Source organism: Etheostoma spectabile, chromosome 6 (assembly GCF_008692095.1).
Source record: "Etheostoma spectabile isolate EspeVRDwgs_2016 chromosome 6, UIUC_Espe_1.0, whole genome shotgun sequence".
NCBI classification, from domain to species: Eukaryota; Metazoa; Chordata; class Actinopteri; order Perciformes; family Percidae; genus Etheostoma; species Etheostoma spectabile.
This window is the reverse complement of record NC_045738.1, coordinates 21682423-21685102: the sequence shown is the minus strand read 5'-3', so window position 1 is coordinate 21685102 and position 2680 is coordinate 21682423. Positions and strand designations below refer to the sequence as shown.

The 2680-nt window shown below is 39.7% G+C and overlaps 1 protein-coding gene across 4 annotated transcripts in view; it reads left to right on the top strand.

The window, feature by feature from the left end:
* The window catches only part of vps13b (vacuolar protein sorting 13 homolog B), a 354534-nt gene that overhangs the window by 185485 nt on the left and 166369 nt on the right, over window positions 1-2680 (top strand). For all 4 annotated transcript variants that reach the window (XR_004332501.1, XR_004332502.1, XM_032519244.1 and 1 more), the window contains exon 25: window positions 1108-1311. Coding sequence is in view for 2 of the 4 variants with exons in the window: in XM_032519244.1 (XP_032375135.1) it covers window positions 1108-1311 (204 nt within the window). In the remaining 2 variants the exon portion in view is untranslated. The remainder of the gene's footprint in view (window positions 1-1107; window positions 1312-2680) is intronic.

Genomic DNA, 2680 nt, shown 5'->3' with positions numbered 1-2680 from the left:
GTGTGTGTGTGTGTGTGTGTTTGTGTAATCGTGTCTGTGCACCTTTACGTTTGAGGGACCCTCAGTGGTGGGGGCTGGGGGGTTAGTTGGCTGCAGAAGCGAAGCATTTGAAATCCAGAAATTAGCTCACCGTGAAAGACCGTCGCTTTTCTCCCTTTCTTTCCTTCTCTCTCTCCTCTAAAGAACACTGAGTGAATGCATGGATAACTGAAAGCATCACATCACATTCCCCAGCCTTCCTCTCATGTTTTCCACTCTTGTTTTTGGCTTTGTTGTTGTTTAATGCTAAGGCCTCTTTTCATGTGAACACATGATGAATAGTTGAGAACACTTGAAGCTGAGCCTTCAGTTTTTCCAAACCGTGGTGAGTTTTTCGGGGGAAATTGATGACACAGCTTAACTTTCCTCTGTGGGTGTTTCTTTGAGAGTTTTGTTGTTATGGATAACAAATTTGTACATTGAAGCATGTGTAAGAGCATACTATGCCTTGCAAATAATCACCCATCAGATAGAAACATGAACACATTTTACTCTCTGAATGCATCTTAAAGAGTGTTAAGTTGGAGAGTAAAAGAAATGGAAATGGATAGTGGTCCATTGCTGGCTAATATTTCCTCCCTCTCTCTTTCCTTCTCACTCAACTTTAACTAGGTTTAGTGTCACATAACTACAAGCTGCCAAGCCAAATCATTGTAATGGACTCAGAAGTAAAAACTACATGAGAACTCCCTAGTGCAGCTGTTTGAGTCAGACCTTGGCAAAAATACATTTAAATCTTGTTTCAAATATTAAGACCACTTGTGGTGTGTTAGGTTTATCTTTTAAGGCACTCAACTGGCACGGTAGACCTCATGTGTTGAAAGTGTATACAGCTGTGTTGCACATAAAGCAGCATCTGAGTGTATAGTGAGACAGAGCTTTCTACATGAACATGATCTCATAAGAAAGGAATAGATTGATTGACATAAGAATCCTTCATTATAGTATTTCCTTACATTAGACTACATTAGATTTCAATTCATCCCAATGAATGTCAGGTGCTATATCTAGCATGACAATTTAAAGTTCTCTATTTTTCTTTTCTTCTCTGCTTCTGTCACTCTCCAGGTTCAGCTAGTGTATGAGCTCCTCCTCAGCTGGAGCTCTACATGGGCTCGTCTCCAGAGGCATGGCATCCTGCGTCAGACCTCTAGCATCCCAGAACCCCCTGCTGGTGCCGCTCCATCATCCCCAGTGCGCAGCAGTGCTGGCACTGCCCTACCAGACACCAGCACCTGCAGCCCATCTGCAGATTTTGGCTCACCCACTGAGGTTTGTTTTCTCACCCAGCTACACATTCAAATTTCTTTTATGAATTGTGAGATTCATGAATCTGCACATTCAAGTTGCTTCTCATAATCAGAAAAAAACTTGTTGCTGCCACCATGCATCATGTTGCAGGACTTTTTTTTAATCTTGCAGTTAAATGGTTTACAATTTCATTCATTCATTCATCCAGTTGTGTAGTTATTTACTTTTTACCTATGTGCTTACTGTTGATATTGCAGCAACAGCAAGTTGCAGTAATTCTACCATATTACACACTACAACACAATATCAGCCACTTTTAAACATTTTTGTCACTGAGTCCGTGTTTTTCTGGCATCACTCCTTGTATGTGGTGCTATTTGATTAGTAAGAGGACTAATGACTACACCCTGCCAATGCCTGACTATGGGTCCTTCTTTTCAATCAAAGATGCTATGAGTCATGTAATAACACATGCTATAAAAAGTCTTTGTTGTATACATAATTCTGCTGCTGATTTCGGATTTTTTTAAAAACACACAAAAAAAAAAACACAAATATATTTTTTATTGTTATGAGTTGTTGACTCACACATGGAATTTGTCTAAAACAAATCTGTTTGTTTGGGAAGGGTTGTCAAAGTTGGAAAATTCTCATCAGTGCTTGTGTTTCTAAAATTATTTTTTTCTTACCCAGAACAGATACTCCAGATAGGCTGTGAGCTCTGTTTGATTTGTGTAAGCTGGGGCCTTGATTGAGTATAAACCTGCCTCTTAATTTAGGGAAAACAATAACCTGTATTTACATTTTACGCTCAGATAAAATATCAAACCCAGAGAATGAAGTATGAAGTGTAGCAGTGTGTCCAGGCATGGGCAAGGCCAGTGAAAACTTAATCATTTTTTAGTTTAATTTTTTTTATACATTTTTTAATTTAACAAAAATGCTTTTCCTTGGCTTTGACAATTTGGCAGGAGTTTTTTTCTCTTGTCTAGTACAGTAGCAGCAACATTGCCTAGCTGGGGGTCCATAATCTTGATTCCTTAGCCACCAGGGCCTTGTGTGACATGTCTGTGTATATTTGTGTAAAGGAGGAATATAAGATTCATAGAAGTGATGGTGTTGATGAGTGTTTATGTTGTTAAGCACTGGCAACTAGCCTGGGACTTAATGGTATTTGACCAGCAGGGCCCTGTCAGCAATGTGGGGCTCCTGGGATCACAGCACAAGCATCATACCACCCTGAGAGGCAATAAAGTGTGTTCGTGTGAGAACATACACATGAAAAAAAAGTGTTTCATATGTCAACCTGCATCTGTGTCTGCATTTGTTTTTGTGCGATCAACGAGTGTGTGTCAACTCATGAAATGTGGCATATGTTGTGTGTGTGTGT